The sequence below is a fragment of the Caenorhabditis remanei genome, chromosome III (assembly GCF_010183535.1).
Source record: "Caenorhabditis remanei strain PX506 chromosome III, whole genome shotgun sequence".
Lineage (NCBI taxonomy): Eukaryota > Metazoa > Nematoda > Chromadorea > Rhabditida > Rhabditidae > Caenorhabditis > Caenorhabditis remanei.
The window spans coordinates 14331818-14350750 of NC_071330.1; the positions used below are offsets into that span (position 1 = coordinate 14331818).

At 40.9% G+C, this 18933-nt stretch overlaps 9 protein-coding genes across 9 annotated transcripts; 4 read left to right on the top strand and 5 right to left on the bottom strand.

Annotated features, from left to right (window-relative positions):
- Window positions 1-312: 312 nt before the first annotated feature.
- Window positions 313-935, top strand: GCK72_011322 (uncharacterized protein; the record flags this gene model as incomplete). Its single annotated transcript, XM_053728371.1, has 2 exons — window positions 313-495; window positions 546-935. The coding sequence occupies 2 exons, from the start codon at window positions 313-315 to the stop codon at window positions 933-935; spliced, it is 573 nt and encodes a 190-aa protein (XP_053587948.1).
- A 72-nt stretch (window positions 936-1007) lies between these two features.
- GCK72_011323 (uncharacterized protein) lies at window positions 1008-1607 on the top strand (the record flags this gene model as incomplete). The annotated part of the gene is made up of 1 exon (XM_053728372.1): window positions 1008-1607. The coding sequence occupies one exon, from the start codon at window positions 1008-1010 to the stop codon at window positions 1605-1607; it is 600 nt and encodes a 199-aa protein (XP_053587949.1).
- A 600-nt stretch (window positions 1608-2207) lies between these two features.
- GCK72_011324 (uncharacterized protein) lies at window positions 2208-2881 on the bottom strand (the record flags this gene model as incomplete). Its single annotated transcript, XM_053728373.1, has 2 exons — window positions 2208-2463; window positions 2511-2881. 2 exons carry the CDS (start codon window positions 2879-2881, stop codon window positions 2208-2210), a joined length of 627 nt encoding a protein of 208 aa, XP_053587950.1.
- Window positions 2882-3869: 988 nt separating this feature from the next.
- GCK72_011325 (uncharacterized protein) lies at window positions 3870-6005 on the top strand (the record flags this gene model as incomplete). The annotated part of the gene is made up of 2 exons (XM_053728374.1): window positions 3870-4151; window positions 5400-6005. 2 exons carry the CDS (start codon window positions 3870-3872, stop codon window positions 6003-6005), a joined length of 888 nt encoding a protein of 295 aa, XP_053587951.1.
- A 1177-nt stretch (window positions 6006-7182) lies between these two features.
- Window positions 7183-8621, top strand: GCK72_011326 (uncharacterized protein; the record flags this gene model as incomplete). Its single annotated transcript, XM_053728375.1, has 3 exons — window positions 7183-7353; window positions 7404-8475; window positions 8524-8621. The coding sequence occupies 3 exons, from the start codon at window positions 7183-7185 to the stop codon at window positions 8619-8621; spliced, it is 1341 nt and encodes a 446-aa protein (XP_053587952.1).
- A 651-nt stretch (window positions 8622-9272) lies between these two features.
- Window positions 9273-9841, bottom strand: GCK72_011327 (uncharacterized protein; the record flags this gene model as incomplete). Its single annotated transcript, XM_053728376.1, has 2 exons — window positions 9273-9528; window positions 9576-9841. 2 exons carry the CDS (start codon window positions 9839-9841, stop codon window positions 9273-9275), a joined length of 522 nt encoding a protein of 173 aa, XP_053587953.1.
- Window positions 9842-12784: 2943 nt separating this feature from the next.
- On the bottom strand, window positions 12785-13746 carry GCK72_011328 (uncharacterized protein; the record flags this gene model as incomplete). The annotated part of the gene is made up of 3 exons (XM_053728377.1): window positions 12785-13037; window positions 13085-13527; window positions 13597-13746. 3 exons carry the CDS (start codon window positions 13744-13746, stop codon window positions 12785-12787), a joined length of 846 nt encoding a protein of 281 aa, XP_053587954.1.
- A 1793-nt stretch (window positions 13747-15539) lies between these two features.
- GCK72_011329 (uncharacterized protein) lies at window positions 15540-16096 on the bottom strand (the record flags this gene model as incomplete). The annotated part of the gene is made up of 2 exons (XM_003094170.2): window positions 15540-15789; window positions 15837-16096. 2 exons carry the CDS (start codon window positions 16094-16096, stop codon window positions 15540-15542), a joined length of 510 nt encoding a protein of 169 aa, XP_003094218.2.
- A 924-nt stretch (window positions 16097-17020) lies between these two features.
- On the bottom strand, window positions 17021-17940 carry GCK72_011330 (uncharacterized protein; the record flags this gene model as incomplete). The annotated part of the gene is made up of 3 exons (XM_003094168.2): window positions 17021-17240; window positions 17288-17784; window positions 17836-17940. 3 exons carry the CDS (start codon window positions 17938-17940, stop codon window positions 17021-17023), a joined length of 822 nt encoding a protein of 273 aa, XP_003094216.2.
- Window positions 17941-18933: the final 993 nt, after the last annotated feature.

The window sequence follows — 18933 nt, forward strand, 5'->3', positions numbered from 1 at the left end:
TGTGTCTCGGGCGGGAAGACCTGCAAATTGGACCACTAATTTGGGGGGAGAGATAATAAGGAGTGTGGGAGACAGTGGAGAGCAAATAGAGAGGCTGACGACGTGGCAGCAGGAGAATCAGGGGAAAAGTGGCAGAGGGAAAAAAAGAACTGCGTGAGGATCAATCTTATAGGTTTCAATTAGACTTGTCTAGCAATGATCCCCCGCAAAATCGTTCCCCTATTATACGCTGCCTCAACAATATTACAAAAGCTATTCATACCTGAAAGTGAAAGTTTTCATGTCCCCTTATATCTCATCTACACAGTTCTCATGTATACCGTGACGGTCTCCGTCGCGGGTTTATGTCTTGAAGGGATCCGTTATGTTCATCGAATTCTGAAAGGCAATGAGGTAAAACGGTGTAAGAATGAGTTACTGATTGGATACATGGCAGTGATCCTATGGGCGATGAGATCCAGATATTTACTGTTTTATTCGGGATACGATAAAAAGGTAAGTTCTGCTTATAAGCTGCAGTATAATACTAACGAGACCCTTTTCAGAATGTGTTCTGGCTACAACTCAACGCGTTAATCTATGCTGGGAGTATATATTCCTTCCTGTGTATCATACTTCATGCTGATCCACGTATTCCCACTCCCCCTCCCTTGGAATACACCCAAACCCAAATTTATCTCGTCGTTGCTCATTATTACGTAATGTTTACAGCTATTGGTACGGAAAATTGGCTTCAAGTACTTGCATGGATAATCTCTTTGGCAAGCTCTATGCACATTTATGAGATTTTGACAAGCCAGAGACCTGAGCCTGCTCCTGTTGCTCCTTCCACTACACCCAACATCCAAGATCGACTAGATGAGAGGGCTCTTGGCGAAAATCGCGCAGAAACGAGAGCAGAAGTGCCTGACAATCAGGAAGAAGAGGGAAATTGAGGAGCAGGAATTCAAGCTACCCCCAACATCCGAGATCGACTAGACAAGAGGGAGAGATTGATTTGTGGAGTGATGAGGGATTTAGCTAGAAATCGTGACGCCGCTCCAGCAACTAAATCAGAGAGTACCGAGAACTCAGCTGTTCCACCAAACACCAGCGCCGGACACCAGACTGGCACTCATACCGCCGTTCCAACCAGCCTATATCTTGACTCAACTGTCGTACAAATTCTTCTAAAAGGACTCGAAATTCTCGCCAAGTATCCTCCAGAGAACCCCATAGAGGTCTTGGCCGACTTCCTCTTGCTTCACAAGGATATTTACAACGCGGAAAACCAGAACCGAGATGAACATTCCATGGACCATTTTTTTTCTCCCCATTGCAATGAAGCGATGATGTCAGAGGGGGAAATCTTCGCAGCAAAAATTCAAGCGGCTTGGTATCCGAGGGGACAAGGCATTCGAGAAAAAACCGAATTATGTTTGGATTTGTTAATCCAGTTCTTCAAAAATGATGCGGTTCCCTTCATAATGCGGAATGCTATCAAAAAGATGGAGGAGAAACGTAGACATCGGGACCATAGAAATGAGCTCTTTGGATTGCCGAACACCTGGAAAGACCAAGATTTTCTCTACGATTTTGCTGACGTGACCCGTCTGTCCTACCTGTAGGAAAATGACATTTACGACTCGCTCCGAGTTACAAAAGAATTATGCGCTGATTGAATTGATGGAGTAGTTGGAGCACTGACAAATAATTTTTATTCTGAATTTTCATGATATTGTATTGAAATAAATGATAAACGTTAAAAAATGTTGCTTGCTTTTATATTTTGGAGTTCAGGTCGGTAGAGGTGTTGTGGAGCTACTGTACTAGGTTTGAAGCGATTTAGGTCGCACCACAATAATTACAGTAATCCGGACCCAAGGCACTGTAGCTTTCGCGTCGAGACCCAACCACTCCGAACCTGGGGGTATTAATATAGTTGTGAACCGTCCGTCTCAAAGCGATGATTCCGAATATTCAAGTTTAACGGGTCCTGAGACGATATTGAGTGAGTTACGGTAGCTCAATGTTCAAGACGAGAGTAGCGACGGAGCTCCAGATGGAACATGGATTTACACATCGTTAACTTTTAGCCGGTACTGTAACCTACACGAGCTGAAAACCTAAAGTTGTTGAAGTAAAACATCTTTAATCATTTATTCCAGTTGTATCAATTCAAAACATTCAATTAATAAATAAACATTTTACAAAAAACAAAAAATAATTCAAATTCCAATTACTTCCATCAACTCATAGTTCTTTGGCATCTGCTGCACGGTGCCTTGCACTACAGTATTCTCCCGACAAAATGGGCATCTAATGGACCTACTGGCTATGTAGAATGTAATAAATGATGTACTAGTACCACTTTTCAACAATTGACCAGCGCACTGCTCACAAATCGTGTGTCCACACCCGCTGAGCATTCTCGGAAGCCTGGTGGTACTGTACTCAACAAAACAGATTTTGCATTCACATCCGCTGAAAATTGGCTATGGGTTATGGGTTACTGTAGTTTATATGGTTACCTTGGGGTCTTCTTGAACGGCTTCATGTTCCAAAGACGTTCGAGTAGTGCTTCTAGATACCTTGGGATATTCCTGAGGCGAAAACTTTTGTGTAATGGATCTTGCTCTTCTGTGTTTCGACTATCATTTTGGATTTCCGGTTCTTGTTGTGAAAATCGTGGTCGGCCCCAGGAACGGACTGGAAAATCGTGGTCGGCCCCAGGAGCGGGAGTGTCTTGCTCCTCTTCGTAATCCCTATTCAAAATATCCTCCCTCAATCTCAAATCACTCCAATAAATATTCCAAAACTCATTGATCGCCACAAATGACCATATCCACATTACAGCTTGCATAAACCATATCCCGGCGGTCTCTGCTTTATAGTTTCGCATCAAAAAAAATATCATAGCACCATGGGTCACTAGAAAACGTTTGTGTATCTTTTGGAACGGTGCTGGTAGGTGATAGAGGGAAGAGAAAAAGATAATCGGAGAGTAAAAGAACACAAGAGCAAAGCCAAGTAGGGTGAATTGTATGTAGTGCATAATCTGAAAGTGTTATTATACTCTACAAATCATTTTTTGGTCATTAAAGACTTACCTTCTCATCAATTTTCAACAAACCCATCAAAAAGGTGGACACAATTTGACACAGTATAGTTACACCATTCCCAATCAGCAACTCAATTTTATGCAGTTTAGCCTTATCAATTTCGAAAAGTAGACCGAAGAGACGGATTTCTCCAAAGAATGCAACTGGCAAAAAGATTGTTTGCAAAGGCATTAATATAAGTAGTTCAAAAGTTTCTTCGTAATGCCTTGGTTGGAGTTTGCAGAATACCAGATAAGCTGCAAAACTCCAAACAAGGGGAGGATAAACGTATTTGATGGGGATCATAGAAGACGGGAGTGAGTATGAGAGTGAATAAGGGGTAGTATGAGCGACGACGTAAACAGAAATGACAGAATTTTTCCAGGGGTCTTCCCGCCTCATCTACTTGTCCACATCTGTCCCTTTTATATATAGGTTACCGTCTTCTATACGCTCTTTCCCACTCCTCTTATTACTGTCCACGTCATCTCCCATCATTTTCTCCCCACATTGTTTCTCACCCCGACCAAATACACCTGCCACGTCACCATTTCTATTTGCTATCCTAGGTTGTCGTCCGTCACTACTCAAGCCAACGAATCCCTAGAATCGGCCTTTCCACGTCTCCATCTTCCTTCAGCCACTTCTTCTCCCGATCCTCACTCTCATCTGACCAATCTTTCCATTATTTTTTCTACTGGTCCTTTTGCAGGTCTTCCCGCCCGAGACACACCTTCATCTGCTATAGACTATCTTGTCCTTTCCTTCATTCTGCCTCCTCGTCTGGCAATGATCACCCGCAAAATCGTTCCCCTAATATTCTTTGCCTCAACAATATTACACAATCTATTGAAACCTGAAACGGATCAGAATGGTCTCCAATACACCGAATACATCGCCATGATCACCTTAGTTGGTACATGTCTTGAATTGATCCGTTATGTTCAACGAATTCTGAAGGTCAACGAGGTCCGATGGTCTAGAAATGAGTTGCTGATTGGATACATGGCAGTGATTCTATGGGCGATGAGATCCAGATATTTACAGTGTTATTCGGGATACGATGAAAAGGTAAGCTCTGTTTATGAGCTGCAGTACTAGAGATGCCCGTTCAGACTGTGTCCTCTCATCAACTCAACGCGCTAATCTATGCTGCCAGTATATATTCCTTCCTGTGGTTCATACCTCATAGTATACAGTAGCGATCATAGGTGAGTACACCTGCATACTTTCATATGTATCTCAGCTGAAATAAGTCCGTTTTGCACAACCTTTTTTTTCAAAGATAGCTGAAACATTCAGCAATACGAAAATCAGTGTTTTGAAATAAGTCCAATTCTGATTTTTTTGATAATCGATTTTTCCTGATCGTGATTTGAAAACTCGAAAAAAAACTTTTTATTTTTCTCTTGGAGTTATTGAGTTTTTAATGTCAAAATGTTGCAAAGCACTCAAATAAACAAAAAATTATGTTAAATCAGCATTCTACTTTCTGAGCATCGTGCCACAGCTCCAGAATTCAAAATTAGTGCCTTCGGGAAAATCATCATAACTCATCAAAAAATGCTCCAAATCTGTCAAAACATGTACCAAAAGATGTGTCTTGAGCTTTTCTACAAACGAACATCAAAAAGTTACATTTTTAGAAAAAATAATTTTCCTAATTTTTTTCACTCAAATATTTCTTATTCCCATTTTTTATCCTAATTTTCGATATTTTCTGGCTGTAAAACAAAGAGAGAATGCAGAAATGTGTTTGATCATGTGTGGAAAAACACTTTGTATCCAGTTTGTGAGAGTTGTGTTCGTTTTATAGTCAGAAAATATCGAAAATTAGGATAAAAAATGGGAATAAGAAATATTTGAGTGAAAAAAATTAGGAAAATTATTTTTTCTAAAAATGTAACTTTTTGATGTTCGTTTGTAGAAAAGCTCAAGACACATCTTTTGGTACATGTTTTGACAGATTTGAAGCATTTTTTGATGAGTTATGAAGATTTTCCCAAGGTCACTACTTTTGACTTCTGGAGCTGTGGCACGATGCTCAGAAAGTAGAATGCTGATTTAACATAATTTTTTGTTTATTTGAGTGCTTTGCAACATTTTGACATTAAAAACTCAATAACTCCAAGAGAAAAATAAAAAGTTTTTTTTCGAATTTTCAAATCACGATCAGGAAAAATCGATTATCAAAAAAATCAGAATTGGACTTATTTCAAAAAACTGATGTTCGTATTGCTGAATGTTTCAGCTATCTTTGAAAAAAAAGTTTGTGCAAAACGGACTTATTTCAGCTGAGATACATATGAAAGTATGCAGGTGTACTCACCTATGATCGCTACTGTAAGTACTCCACGCCAAAGTATTCTCTCACGTCTCCTGGTTTTTACCGAGACCCAAATTCTTCTGGCTATTCCTCATTTTTACTTGGTATCTGCCGCTATTGATACGGGGAATCGGATTCAATTATGCTCATGGATACTCTCTTTTATGAGCTCTCAGCACATCTACAAGATTTTGGTGAGCCAGAGACCTGAACCTGCTCCTGCTGCTCCTGCCGCCACTATTAACATCCGAGATCAACCAGAAGCGAGAGCAGAACCGAGAGCAGAAGTACCTGACAATCACGAAGAGGAAGAAAATTTTGGAACAAGAATTCAAGCTGCTTGGTATCCGATCGGACAATCCATCGAAGAAAAAAACCATATATGTTTTGACCTACTGATCGGGCGCTTCAAAAACTTTGCAGCCCCATTCAAAATCCGGAATGCAGTCAACAAGATGGAAGAAAAACGCAGACATCGAGACCAGAAAAACGAGCTCCTCGGATTGCCGAACTTTTTTGATGACACTGATTTTTTCGACGATCTTGAAAACGTGACCGGCATAACAGGGTACATTAATCTAGAAGTGGGGCTACTGTAACCATAATATCTTTTTTCCAGACTCATCTGTATCAGGTGTTTTGATACAACTAGAACCTTCTCTTGTAGCCATTTGGTTTGTGTGCGGTGTGTTGGAAGATGCCCGATTTGCCGTTAATAAAGTGATGTTCTGATGATTTTATCAATGTTTTCTTATTATTTGCATTTTATAAAATAAAGTAAATTTGTTGAACATTGTGGTTTGAGCAAGCTGCTTCAAGTGGTTTAAGGTCGTGGGTTACTGTACCGGCCACATTTCTAAAGCTGAAATCTCTGTTTTTCAAATTGGTAATTCATACCCCATCGTTCTCCCATTCCATCCACACAAATCTCGACAAATCTGCAATAAACCCTTGGCTCCGCCCCTTTCCCTATATAAACCTAAACATCCAGTGCACTCAGAGGATTGGAGGCAGAATATTGATTCTGAACTCCACCCTCACGACGTTTAGACTTTCAGAAGCTCAAAATCTAAAATATTCCTAGGAAATCAGCTATACTAGAGATCTTTGTACCATTTCCACCCCTCGAATTCAAAATACGCAATCGGAATCCGCTAATTTCTGCTGGGGCTCTAAAATGTGCTCTTCTCTACCGTACCGACCCTTAACTCGGTCCCCAGCAGGAATTGATAAATTCTGATTACAGAAATGGAATCTAGAATCTCAATTTGTAGCTGATCCCAACGAGTTCATTCGAAAGCCAACCCGTCCCGAGAATCAGAATTCCCTCAGCCACTTCTTCTCCCAATTCTCACTTCCATCTCTATTTGCTCTGTTTGACTGCCTCCCACAATCATCTGAGATCGATTTTACTCTCCTCACGCGGTCATTAGACTTCCCTCTGCCACGTTTCTATTGATTCTCCTAAACTGCCACGACGTCCGCCTCTCTATTTGCTCTCCACTGTCTCCCACACTGACCAATCCCTCATTTTCTCTCTCACTGGTCCATTGGCAGATCGTCCCGCCCGAGACACACCTTCATTTGATATTTGCTGTCCAACACTCTTTAGTCCTTTCCTTCATTCTGTCTCCTCGGCAATCCTCATATTCCGTACGAGTCGCTATGATTCCCCGCAAAATCGTTCCCCTAATATTTTTTGCCTCAACAATATTACACAATCTATTGATACCTGAAACGGAACAGAATGCTCTCCAATACACCGGATACATCGCCATGATCACCTTAGTCGGTACATGTCTTGAATTGATCCGTTATCTTCATCAAATTCTGAAAGTCAATGAGGTAAAACAGCGTAGAAATGAGTTGCTGATTGGATACATGACAGTGATTCTATGGGCAATGAGATCCAGATATTTACTGTATTATTCGGGATACGATAAAAAGGTAAGTTCTGCTTATAAGCTACAGTATAATACTAACGATACCTTTTTCAGAATGTGTTCTGGCTTCAACTCAACGCGCTAATCTATGCTGGCAGTATATATTTCTTCCTGCGTATCACACTTCATGCTAATCCACGTATGCCCACTCCACGCTATTCGGAATTCACCGAAACCCGTATTTATCTCGTCGTTGCCCATTTTTACGTAATATTTACTGCTATGGATATCGGGAACTGGCTCCAAGTTTTTTCATGGATAATCTCTCTGGCGAGCTCTATTCACATCCATGAGATTTTGACGAGCCAGAGGCCTGAGCCTGCTCCTGTTGCTCCTGCCGCCATTACCAACATTCGAGATCGACCAGAAGCAAGAGCAGAAGTGCCTGACAATCAGGAAGAAAAGGGAAAAGTAAGAATTCAAGCTGTCTCCAGCATCCGAGATCAACTAGATGAAAGGGAGATATTGGTTCGTGAAATGATGACAGATCTTGCTAGAAATCGTGCCGCCGCTCCAGCAACTGATCCAGAGGCTTCCGAGAACCCAGCTGTTCCACCAAACGTTCTTACCACTAGAAAATATCTCGAGACTACTGTCGTACCGATTCTTCTGCAAGGACTTAGAGCTCTTGCAAAGACCCGTCCAGAGTACCCGATCGAGTTTTTGGCCAATTTTCTCTGGCGCGAGAGGGACCATTACAAAAACCAAAACCGTGCAGAACCGATAGCAGAAGAGCATGACAAGATTTTAATGAGCCAGAGACCTGAACCTGCTCCAGCTGCTCCTGCCGCCACTACCAACATCCGAAAACGACCAGAAGAGAGAGCAGAAGTTCCTGACAATCAGGAGGACGAGGAAAAGTTGGGAGCAAGAATTCAGGCTGCTTGGTGGCCGAGGGGACAATCCATCGAAGAAAAAAACCAGAGATGTTTTGAACTACTGATCCAACGCTTCAAAAATGCAGCGTCCCCTTTCGAAATCCGGAATGCACTCAAAAGGATGGAGGAGAAACGCAGACATCGAGACCAGAGAAACGAGCTCTTTGGATTGCCGAACATCTTGAAAGACCATGATTTTTTTGACGATCTTGAATATGTGACCGGCATAAAAAGGTGCAGAAATCTAAGTGGGTTTCAGTAACCTTAATATATTTTTCCAAACTCATCTGCATCAGGTGTTTCGATACAACTAGAACCTTTCATTGTAACCACATTGTTGGTGCTCGGTGTATTCGAATATGCCCGATTTGCCGTTAATAAAGTGATGTTCTGATGATTTTATCAATGTTTTCTTATTATTTGCATTGTTTAAAAAAAGTAAATTGGTCGAACATTGTGGTTTAAGCAAGATAAGAGCTGTTTCTGTTCCGCCCTGTCACATTTCTAGAGCTGAAGTCTCTGTTTTTCAGAAAGGTATTTCATACCCATCATTCTCCTATTCCATCCCCACAAATCGATACAAATCAGCAATAAGCCTTCCCCTATATGAACCTAAATTTTCTGTGCACTCAGACGATCAGAGGCAGAATATAGATTCTGATTTCCAACTCAGACGACGCTTTCAGAAGCTCAAAATCTTGTAGAATCCCAAAAAATTAGCTATACTACAGATCTATGTTCCATTTCCACCCCTCGAATTCCAAATCGGCAATCAGAATCTGCTAAATGCTGTTGGGGTTGTAGCTCTGCAATGTGCTCTGCTCTACTGTACCGACACTTAACTCGGTCTCTATCAGGATTTCGTGGTTATTTTTGCCAAAAGTTCAAGACGAGAGGATTGAGAGAGCTCCAGATGAAACATGAACTATCATAACTTTAATTAAAAACCTAAAGTTGTTCAAGTGAAATTTAATCATTTATTCCAGTTTTGTCAATTCAAAACAGTCAGTTCAAAAACAACAGTTTTACAAAAAATAAAAATAATTCAAATCCCAATAACTTCCATCAACTCATAGTTCTTTGGCATCTGCTGCACGCTGCCTCTCACTACAGTACCCTCCCGACAGAATGGGCATCTAATGGACGTACTGGCTTTGTAGAATGTAATGAATGATGTACTAGTACCACTTTCCAACAATTGACCAGCGCACTTCTCACAAACCGTGTGTCCACACTCCCTGAGAATTCTCGGAATCCTGGTGGTACTGTACTCAACAAAACAGATTTTGCATTCACATCCGCTGAAAATTGGGTATGGGTTATGGGTTACTGTAGTTTATATGTTTACCTTGGGGTCTTCTTGAGCTGCTCCATATTTCGAAGACGTTCGTGTGGTGCTTCTAAATTGTGCTCCTCTTCATTTTCATCATCATCTTGGATTTCTGGTTCTTGCTCCTCGACTGAAAAGTCGTAATCGGCTTCTGCACCGGGAATGTCCTGCTCCTCTACGTAATCCCCATTCGGAGAGTCCCTAATCAATCTCGAATCAATCCAATAAACACTCGAAAACTCATGGATCGCCACAAATGACAAAAGCCACATTACAGCTTGCATAAAATAAATCACGGCGGTCTCTGCTCTATAGTTTTTTATCAAAAAATATATCATTGCTCCGTAGGTCACTAGAAAACGTTTGTGTATCTTTTGGAACGGTGCTGGCAGGTGAAAGCGGGATGAGAGGAGATATGGAAAGTAAAAGAAGACAAGAGCAAAGCCAAGTAGGGCGAATTGTATGTGGTGCATAATCTGAAAATGTTATTGTACTATACAAATCTTTTTTTTTTCATTAAAAACTTACCTTCTCATCAACTTTCAATGACGGCATCAAACAGGTGGACACAATTGGACACACCACAGCTGTTCCCTTCCCAATCAAAAACACATTTTTAATCCGTTTATTTACCGAAACTTGAAAGGATGAAACGATAACAAAAAGGAAAGCAATATATGGCAAACCGATTGTGAGCAATAACATTAACATAAGTTGTACGAAAGCTTCAGTGTAATGTCTTGGTTGGAGTTTGCTGATTACCAGATAAGCTGCAAAACCCCAGACAAGGAAAGGACAAGCGTATTTGATGGGAATCATGAGGAAATGGCAGAATGTGAGTAAATAAGGGGTAATGTGAGGGACGACGTGAACAGAAATGACAGAATTCTCCCAGGGGTCAAAGATTTTTTGAGATACGCTACCGTCTTCTATACTCTCCTTCCCTCTACTCTCATTATTTGCCACGTCATCTCTCACTATTTTCTCCCCACATTATCTCCCACCCAGATCAATCCCTCATCATTACTCGTTATCTCCTATTTACACCTGCCACGTCATCATTTCTATTTGCTGTCCTAGACGGCCCACATTGTCGTTTGCCACTTCTCAACTCTCTATTTGACTGCCTCAACCCTATGAGATCGGTCCTCACGCGGCCTTAGTCTTCCCTCTGCCACGTTTCTATTGATTCTCCTAAACTGCCACAACGTCCGCCTCTCTATTTGCTCTCCACTGTCTCCCACCAAGCCCTCCATTATTTCTCTTACTGGATTTGCAGATCGTCCCGCCCGAAACACACCTTCATCTGCTATTTGCTGTATTAAGGATGAATTTTTTGAGAAGGAAATGGAATGTAAATTCGAAAACTGAGTCCTGGATTCAAAAACCGAATAACAATAATTTTGCCGCAACAATAAGTTTGAAACTACTACTACGACATTGTTTTCTTGCCTTGCAATAATGTTTTAACCTTTCAAGACTCTTTTTTTGCTCGAGCTTCTCTTGTCAGTTATCCGTTTGTGTTGGCAGCTAGTTTCTCTCAATGACGCCCCTCCAGACCCCGAGTAAGCTAGTTTTTTCCCGGTAAGATATGGAATAATTGTTCATAAAAATCCCAAATAGTAATTAAAGGCCACAAATGCCTATTTCATTGAGCGATGGAAGTTTTTAAAACTGGTTCAAAACATAATTCCAGATAAATTCTGTAGTTTTCTCATTGCTAACAGAAAATATCAGGGTGATAGTAACTTGATAAATGCGCTGCAAGCTTTAATGCATTTTTCTTCCAGTTGTGCTCAAAATTTTTTTATTTTCTGCACTTGAAATCCAAGAAAGTGCATCAAAACAATCATCTTTGAACTATAAATATGATTCTCGCTGATTTCACACTTGTTTGGACTTCTACGCCATTTTTCAGGTACTGGCCGTATACTTATGTCGCGTCGAAAAAAGCTGTTTTTCACAAAAAATCAATTTTTTCGAAAAATACGGAAACGGATCTAATTTTTTCTATCGCATAATTTTGTGCATACGGAGCAGTGTTTTTCTGCATTGGAGATTTCGCAGAAGATTTCCTCATTTATGAAAAAAAATTGAAAAACGAAGTGGCCGTATACTTATGTCGAGCAGTGTAGACTGTACCTTAATCCTGCCTCATTGTCTGGCGATGATCCCCCACAAAATCGTTCCTCTATTATACGCTGCCTCAACAATACTACACAATCTATTCATACCTGAAAGTGAAAATGTTCATGTCCCCCTATATCTCATCTACACAGTTCTCATGTATTCCGTGACGGTCCCCGTCGCGGGTTTATGTCTAGAAGGGATCCGTTATCTTCATCAAATTTGGAATGTCAACGAGGCAAAACGGTCTAGAAATGAGTTACTGATTGGATACATGGCAGTAATCCTATGGGCGATGAGATCCAGATATTTACTGCATTATTCCGGATACGATGAAGAATTAAGTTCTGCTTATAAGCTACAGTATAATACTAACGATACCCTTTTCAGACTGTGTTCTGGCTACAACTCAACGCGTTAATCTATGCTGGCAGTATATATTCCTTCCTGTGTATCACACTTAATGCTAATCCACGTATTCCCACACCACCACCTTTGGAATACACCCATACCCGAATTCATCTCGTCGTTACTCATTCTTACCTAATGTTTATTGCTATTGATACGGGGAATTGGTTGCGAAAAAAGGGACGGCATTAGCGGGCGGCAGACAAGTGATTCAATACGAAGAAAAGATACACTGAATGGGTACAGACGTTCCCTTATATAGTCGTTATATCCGGTGTTCCAGTTGCTGAGGTATTCTGTGCAATTCTCTAGGTGTTTGTTGAGGTAATCGCAATAGGTTCTGAGACAAAATTGAGTGAGTTACTGTAGTTCAAAGTTAAGAAAAAAACATTTCGAAAATCTGTAACTTTCTGAATATCAATCGGTTGGGAGTGATTCTATTCTCAAAATATAGGAAATTTATAGAATTTTCAACGAAAAATTTTTTGCCAAAAGTTCAAGACGAGAGGAGTGAGAGAGCTCCAGATGAAACATGAATTATCATAACGTTAACTAATACACCCGCCACAGTAACCCACACGAGCTGAAAACCTAAAGTTGTTGAAGTGAAACATCTTTAATCATTTATTCCAGTTTTGTCAATTCAAAACAGTCAGTTCAAAAACAACAGTTTTACAAAAAATAAAAATAATTCAAATCCCAATAACTTTCATCAACTCATAGTTCTTTGGCATCTGCTGCACGCTGCCTCTCACTACAGTACCCTCCCGACAGAATGGGCATCTAATGGACCTACTGGCTTTGTAGAATGTAATGAATGATGTACTACCATTTTTCAACAATTGACCAGCGCACTTCTCACAAATCGTGTGTCCGCACCCGCTGAGCATTCTCGGAATCCTGGTGGTACTGTACTCAACAAGACAGATTTTGCATTCACATCCGCTGAAAATTGGTGATGGGTTATAGGTTACTGTAGTTTATATGATTACCTTGGGGTCTTTATGAGCTGCTCCATATTTCGAAGAAGTTCGTGTGGTGCTTCTAAATTGTGATCCTCTATATTTTGACCATCATTTTGGATTTCCGGTTCTTGCTCCACGACTGGAAAATCGTAATCGGCTTCTGCACCGGGAATGTCCTGCTCCTCTTCGTAATCAAAATTCAAAAAATCCTCCCTCAATCTCAAATCAGCCCAATAAACACTCGAAAACTCATGGATCGCCACAAATGACAAAAGCCACATTACAGCTTGCATAAAACAAATCCCGGCGGTCTCTGCTCTATAGTTTTTTATCAATAAAAATATCATAGCTCCGTGAGTCACTAGAAAACGTTTGTGTATCTTCTGGAACGGTGCTGGTAGGTGGTAGAAGGATGAGAAACAGATATTTGGAGAGTAAAAGAAGACAAGAGCAAAGCCAAGTAGGGTGAACTGTATGTGGTGCATAATTTGAAAACGTTATTGTACTGTACAATTCATTTTTTGTCATTAAAAACTTACCTTCTCATCAACTTTCAATAACGGCATCAAACAGGTGGACACAATTGGACACAGCACAGCAGTTCCCTTTCCAATCAGAAATCCCACCGAAATTGGACTGGAGGAAAAGACAACCAAAAGGAAGGCAACAGCAGGCAAACTGGTTAGCATTTGTATTAAAGCAAAGTGTTCGAGAGCTTCTTTGTAATGTCTTGGTTGGAATTTGTTGATTACCAGATAAGCTGCAAAACCCCAGACAAGGAAAGGACAAACATATTTGATGGGGATCATAGAAGCGGGAGAGGAATGAGAGTGAATAAGGGGTACTGTGAGGGACGACGTGAACAGAAATGACAGAATTCTCCCAGCGGTCAAAGATTTTTTGAGATACGCTACCGTCTTCTATACTCTCCTTCCCTCTACTCTCATTATTTGCCATGTCATCTATTTTCTCCCTACATTGTCTCCCACCCAGACCTATCCCTCACCAGTCATTATCTATCGAATTTACACCTGCCACGTCATCATTTCTATTTGCTATCCTAGGTTGTCGTCCGTCACTACTCAAGCCAACGAATCCCTAGAGTCGGCCTTTCCACGTCATCCGTCTTCCCTTAGCAACGTCTTCTCCCGATTCTCACTCCAATATTTATTTGCTCTATTTGACTGCCCCCTTTCATTCTCTGATTTCATCTGTCGGTCTTTCTCTCCACACAATCCTTATTCTTCCCTCTGTCACTTTTCTCCTGATAGTCCGTTGTCCGCCTCTCTATTTGCTCTCCACGGAGTGCCACACTGACCAATCCCTCCTTCCTCAAATTACTGGTCCATTTGCAGGTTTTCCCGCCCGACACACACCTTCACCTGCTGTAGACTCTCCCAGTCCTTTCCTTCATTCTGCCTCCTTGTCTGGCAATGATCCACCGCAAAATCGTTCCTCTTATATACGTTGCCTCAACAATATTACGCGATCTAGTGATACCGAAAATTGGAAGTTTGAGGGGTCACCTATATCTCATCTACACAATTTTAGTATATACCGTGACGGTAGCCGTAGCAGATTTATGTCTGGAATTTATCCGCTGTATTCATCAAATCCATTTCTTCAAAAATGATGCGGCTCCCTTCAGAATGCGGAATGCTATCAAAAAGATGGAGGAGAAACGTAGACATCGAGACTATAGAAATGAGCTCTTTGGATTGCCGAACACCTGGAAAGACCAAGATTTTCTCGACGATCTTGCTGACGTGACCCGTCTGTCCTACCTGTAACAGAATCACACGTACGATCAGCTCCGAGTTACCAAAGAATTATGCGCTGTGTGAATTGATGGAGTAGTTGGAACACTGACAAATAATTTTTGAAATAAATGATAAACGTTAAAAAATGTTGCTTGCTTTTATATTTTGGGAGTCAGGTCGGGAAAGGTGTTGTGGAGCTACTGTACTAGGTTTGAAGCGATTTAGGTCGCACCACAATAACTACAGTAATCCGGACCCAAGGCACTGTAACTTTCGCGTCGAGACCCAACCACTCCGAACCTGGGGGTATTAATATAGTTGTGAACCGTCTCAAAGCGCTGATTCCGAATATATAAGTTTAACGGGTCCTGAGACGAAATTGAATGAGTTACGGTAGCTCAATGTTTTCCTAACATTTCGAAAATCTGTAACTTTCTGAATAGCAATCGGTTGGGAGTGATTCTATTCTCAAAATATAGGACATTTATAGAATTTTCAACAAAAATTTTTTGGCCAAAAGTTCAAGACGAGAGGAGTGAGAGAGCTCCAGATGAAACATGAACTATCATAACGTTAACTAATACACCCGCCACAGTAACCCACACGAGCTGAAAACCTAAAGTTGTTGAAGTAAAACATCTTTAATACTTTATTCCAGTTTTGTCAATTCAAAACAGCCAGTTCAAAAACAACAGTTTTACAAAAAATAAAAATAATTCATATTAAATCCCAATAACTTCCATCAAATCGTAGTTTTTTGGCATCTGCTGCACGGTGCCTTGCACTACAGTAATCTTCCGACAGAATGGGCATCTAATGGACCTACTGGCTATGTTGTATGTAGTGAATCTAGTACCATCTTTCAACAATTGACCAGCGCACACCTCACAAATCGTGTGTCCGCACCCTCTGAGCATTCTCGGAATCCTGGTGGTACTGTACTCGACAAGACAGATTTTGCATTCAAATCCGCTGAAAATTGGGTATGGGTTATGGGTTACTGTAGTTTATATAGTTACCTTGAGGTCTTCTTGAACTGCTTCATATTCCAAAGACGTTCGAGTAGTGCTTCTAAATTGTGATCCTCTTCATTTTGACCGTCATCTTGGATTTCTGGTTCCTGCTCTTGCTCCACGATTGGAAAATCGTAATCGGCTTCTGCACCGGGAGTGTCCTGCTCCTCTTCAAAATCATTATTCAGATAGTCCCCCTTGAATCTCAAATCAATCCAATAAACACTCGAAAACTCATGGATCGCCACAAATGACCAAATCCACATTACAGCTTGCATAAAATAAATCCCGCCGGTCTCTGCTGTATAGTTTTGAATCAATAAAAATATCATAGTTCCGTGAGTCACTAGAAAACGTTTGTGTATCTTTTGGAACGGTGCTGGTAGGTGATAGAGGGATGAGAAGAAGATATTTGGAGAGTAAAAGAAGACAAGAGCGAAACCAAGTAGGGTGAATTGTATGTGTCTGAAAATGTTATTGTACTATACAAATAATTTTTTGCCATTAAAGACTTACCTTCTCATCAATTTTCAATAAACCCATCAAAACAGTGGACACAATTGGACACAACACAACTGTTCCCTTCAAAATCAAAAACTCATTTTTCTTCCGTTTATCCATAGAAACTTGACTACTGGAGGAAAACATAACCAAAAGAAAGGCAACATCTGGCAAACAGATTGTGTGAAATGACATTAACGCAAGTTGTTCGAGAGCTTCAATGTAGTGTCTTGGTTGGAGTTTGTTGCTTACCAGATAAGCTGCAATACCCCAGACAAAGAGAGGATAAACGTATTTGATGGGAATCATAGAAGACGGGAGTGAGTATGAGAGTGAATAAGGGGTAGTATGAGGGACGACGTAAACAGAAATGACAGAATTTTCCCAGGGGGCTTCTCGCGAAGATCTGTCTGTCTACTATCCACATCTGTTCCCCTGATCTACTCTCTATCGGAATCTTCCCTGGTTACCCCTGCCAATACACACACACACATCTGTCACATCATCTGTTATTTTGATATTGCTTAGAATATAGCGCTAGATTCCTGAGATGAGAATGTAACGCGTTTCGAAGCACCTAACGTTGTTGAAGTGAAACATATTTAATCATTTATTCCAGTTCTTGCAATTCAAAAATAAAAATTTCACAAAAAAACGAAAAATAATTCAGAATAATGTATGATTCCCTCTTAAATCTCAATAACTTCCATCAACTCGTAGTTCTTTGGCATCTGCTGCACGGTGCCTTGCACTACAGTACTCTCCCGACAGAATGGGCATCTAATGCTAGTACCATCTTTCAACAATTGACCAGCACACTTCTCACAAATCGTGTGTCCACACTTGCTGAGAATTTTCGGAATCCTGGTGGTACTGTAGTCGAGAAGACAGATTTTGCATTCATATCCGCTGAAAATTGGGTATGGGTTATGGGTTACTGTAGTTTATATGGTTACCTTGAGGTCTTCTTGAGCTGCTTCATATTCCAAAGACGTTCGAGTAGTGCTTCTAGATACCTTGGGATATTCATGAGGCGAAAACTATCGTGTAGTGGATCTTGCTCTTCTTTGTTTCGACCATCATTTTGGATTTCTTGTTCCACGACTGGAAAATTGTGGTCGGCCCCAGGAGCGGGAGTGTCTTGCTCCTCTTCGTAATCCCAATTCAAAAAATCCTCCCTCGATCTCAAATCAATCCCATAAACACTCGAAAACTCATGGATCGCCACAAATGACCAAATCCACATAACAGCTTGCATAAAACAAATCTCGGCGGTCTCTGCTTTATAGTTTCGAATTAAAAAAAATATCATGGCTCCGTGGGTCACTAGAAAACGTTTGTGTATCTTCTGCAACGGTGCTGGTAGGTGATAGAGGGATGAGAAGAAGATATTTGGAGAGTAAAAGAAGACAAGAGCAAAGCCAAGTAGGGTGAATTGTATGTGGTGCATAATCTGAAAATGTTCTTGTACTATACAAATCATTTTTTGTCATTAAAAACTTACCTTCTCATCAATTTTCAATAAACCCATCAAAAAGGTGGACACAATTGGACACAACACAGCTGTTCCCTTCCCAATCAAAAACTTATTTGTAGTCTGTTTATCCATAGAAACTTGACTGCGGTAAAATATAACAAAATGGAAGGCAAAAGCTGGCAAACAGGTTGTGTACATTTGTATTATAACAAATTGTTCGAGAGCTTTAGTGTAGTTTCTTGGTTGGAATTTGTTGATTACCAGATAGGCTGCAATACCCCAGACAAGGAAAGGATGAAAGTATTTGATGAGAATCATAGAAGACGGGAGTGAGTATGTGAGTGAATAAGGGATAGTGACGACGTGAACAGAAATGACAGAACTTTCCCAGGGGGCTTCCCGCCTCATCTACTTTTCCACATCTGTCCCCCTTATATATAAGTTACCGTCTTCTATACGCTCTTTTTCTCTCCTCTTATTACCAGACTTGCAACGGGCCGGGCCGGGCCGGGCCGGAATGAAAATTTCCAGGGCCCGGCCCGGCCCGGCCCGGCCCGGTCGGCCCGGAAGTTCAGTACTGAAAAAAATTCAAATTTTTTTTTCGAAAATTTCCCGATTTTTTTTGAAAAATATTTCTTAAAAACAATTTTTTGTAGGTTTCGAAGGTTTTTGAAAAATATACTTGAGGAAAAATATGAAACATTTTCAGAAAATAAATTTTTGGACAAAAAATTGTAGTGAAAAAAGTTCAAAAATTCAAATCCGGGCCGGGCCAAAACCGGGCCGGGCCGGGCCGGGCCGGCGGGCCGGCCCGGAATCTTGCAAGTCTGCTTATTACTGTTCACGTCATCTCCCATTATTTTCTCCCCACATTGTCTCCCACCCAGACCTATCCCTCACCACCTACAATGCTCCTAATTTACACCTGCCACGTCATCATTTCTATTTGTTGTCCTAGACGGCCCAAGTTGTCGTTCGCCACTTCTCAAACCAACGAATCTCTAGAATCGGCCTTTCCACGTCATCCTCAGCCACTTGTTTTCCCGATTCTCACTCCAATCTTTATTTGCTCTATTTGACGGCCTCACATTTTTCCTCTGGTTCCATCTGAGATCGATCTTTTCT